The sequence below is a fragment of the Corvus brachyrhynchos genome, unplaced genomic scaffold, assembly GCF_000691975.1.
Source record: "Corvus brachyrhynchos isolate BGI_N302 unplaced genomic scaffold, ASM69197v1 scaffold212, whole genome shotgun sequence".
Taxonomy (NCBI): domain Eukaryota; kingdom Metazoa; phylum Chordata; class Aves; order Passeriformes; family Corvidae; genus Corvus; species Corvus brachyrhynchos.
Window position 1 is genome coordinate 166,784 of NW_008236768.1, and position 1,704 is coordinate 168,487.

Here is a 1,704-nt window from a genome sequence, read left to right on the forward strand (position 1 = left end):
AACCCTCATTTTTTTCATCCAAACCCTCTTCTTTTTTAGCCAAGATCTCTTCTTTTTTTATCCAGAACGTCTTTTGTTTTAGCCAAAACCTCTTTTTTAATCCAAAACCTCTTCTTCTTAGCGAAAGACCCTTCTTTTTTATCCAAAACCTCTTTTTATTTAGCCCAAACCCCCTTTTGCTTTAGCAAAAATCTCTAATTTTTTAGCCAAACCCCCTTTTTTTAATCCAGAATCTCTTCTTTTTCAGCCAAAACCATTTTTTTACATCCAAAATCTCTTCTTTTTCACCCAAACCCACTTTTTTTTTAAATCCAAACCTCCTTTTTTTTCAGCCAAAACCTTCCGCCCCCCCCCCTTTTTTTTTTTTTATTTTGTTGTTTTTTAGCAAAAACCTCTTTTCTTTAAGGAAAAACCGGTTTTTTGGGTTTGGTTTTTTTGGTTTTTTTTAAGCAAAACCTCTTTCCCGAGCAGGACCCAGGGGCTGGAGGGAATTGCAGCAGCCGGTGATGGATGAGGCCGGGGCCGCACAGGGCAGATGGGAGCCGGGAGAGCTCCGGGGCTCCATAAATCCCTCCCGGGGGGCGCGGGGGGGCCCGGCCGGGCTTTATTGAACGGTGCCAGGCGGGACAAACAACGGGGGGCATCGCCCGGGGGTGGCACCGCCGCTGCCCAGCCGCGGGAATCTGCCCTCATCAGCCCACCCAGCCCCCCAAAATGGGTTGGGGGGTCCACGGGGCTTGTGGCACTCGCCACATCCATCTACCCCACCCCAAAAATAATTTGGGGGGGCTACAGCCCATCGTGGGGTCTTCTTCAATCCCCCCCCCAAATGTGTTGGAGGGGGTCCACAGCGCTTGTGCCACCCTCCAGCCCCCCAAGATATTTTCGGGGGGTCCACAGGGCTGGTACCCCTCACCTGCTCCAACCTCCCCAAAATGTTTTTGAGGGTGCACAGGGTTTGTACCTCTGGCTTCCTCCAGCACCCCCAAAATATTTTCAAGGGGTCCACAGGGCTGGTCCCACTCACGTTTTCCAACCTCCCCAAAATTTTTTTGGGGGTCCACAGGGCTGGTACCTCTTGCTTCCTCCAGCACCCCCAAAATCTGTTTGGAGGCTCCACAGGGCTTGTTCCACTCACCTTCTCCAAGCCCCCAAAATGTTTTGGGGACTCCACAGCGCTTCCATCACTCACCCCCAACTCCCCAAATGTTTTCGGGGCCGCACAGGACTCGTACCCCTCACCTCCAGTCCCCCCAGAAATATGTCGGGAGTCTCCACAGGACTCGTACCCCTCACCCCACCCCGCGCCGCCCCCGCGCTGCCTCCAGGCTGCTCCCGCCCGACACCCCCCCCCCCCCCCCCCAGCCACTACAGATCAGAGAACAGGGAAGAGAAAGCAACTTCCTCAGCTCATCATGGTCACCGTCACTTACTTTTTTGTATTCCTAACTAAAGAAGTTAATTTCTTGAATAAAAGGACACAAACATATATAGTTTGAGGGAAGTTACCTTGCAAGACACCATACCAGTTTATGAAACTGCAACTGAAAATAAACAGTAAGGTTACTCTGAGGTCATAGTTTAAAAACAGGTTTCAGCAGTGGTCTAGATATACACAATACAACTAAAAATGAAGTTTATACTATGAAGCACTCAGTCAGCAGCTATTTCTGAAGATGAAAATTGGCATCATGGAAGGGTTCA

The 1,704-nt window shown here is 50.0% G+C and overlaps 1 protein-coding gene across 1 annotated transcript in view; it reads left to right on the top strand.

Annotated features, from left to right (window-relative positions):
• Nucleotides 1-507, top strand: part of HAPLN4 (hyaluronan and proteoglycan link protein 4) — a gene marked incomplete at its 5' end in the record, with an annotated part of 2,218 nt that extends 1,711 nt beyond the window's left edge. Inside the window, one exon of the mRNA XM_017727506.1 lies at nt 451-507. Coding sequence (XP_017582995.1) covers nt 451-507 — 57 coding nt within the window. The remainder of the gene's footprint in view (nt 1-450) is intronic.
• Between the last annotated feature and the right edge of the window lie 1,197 nt (nt 508-1,704).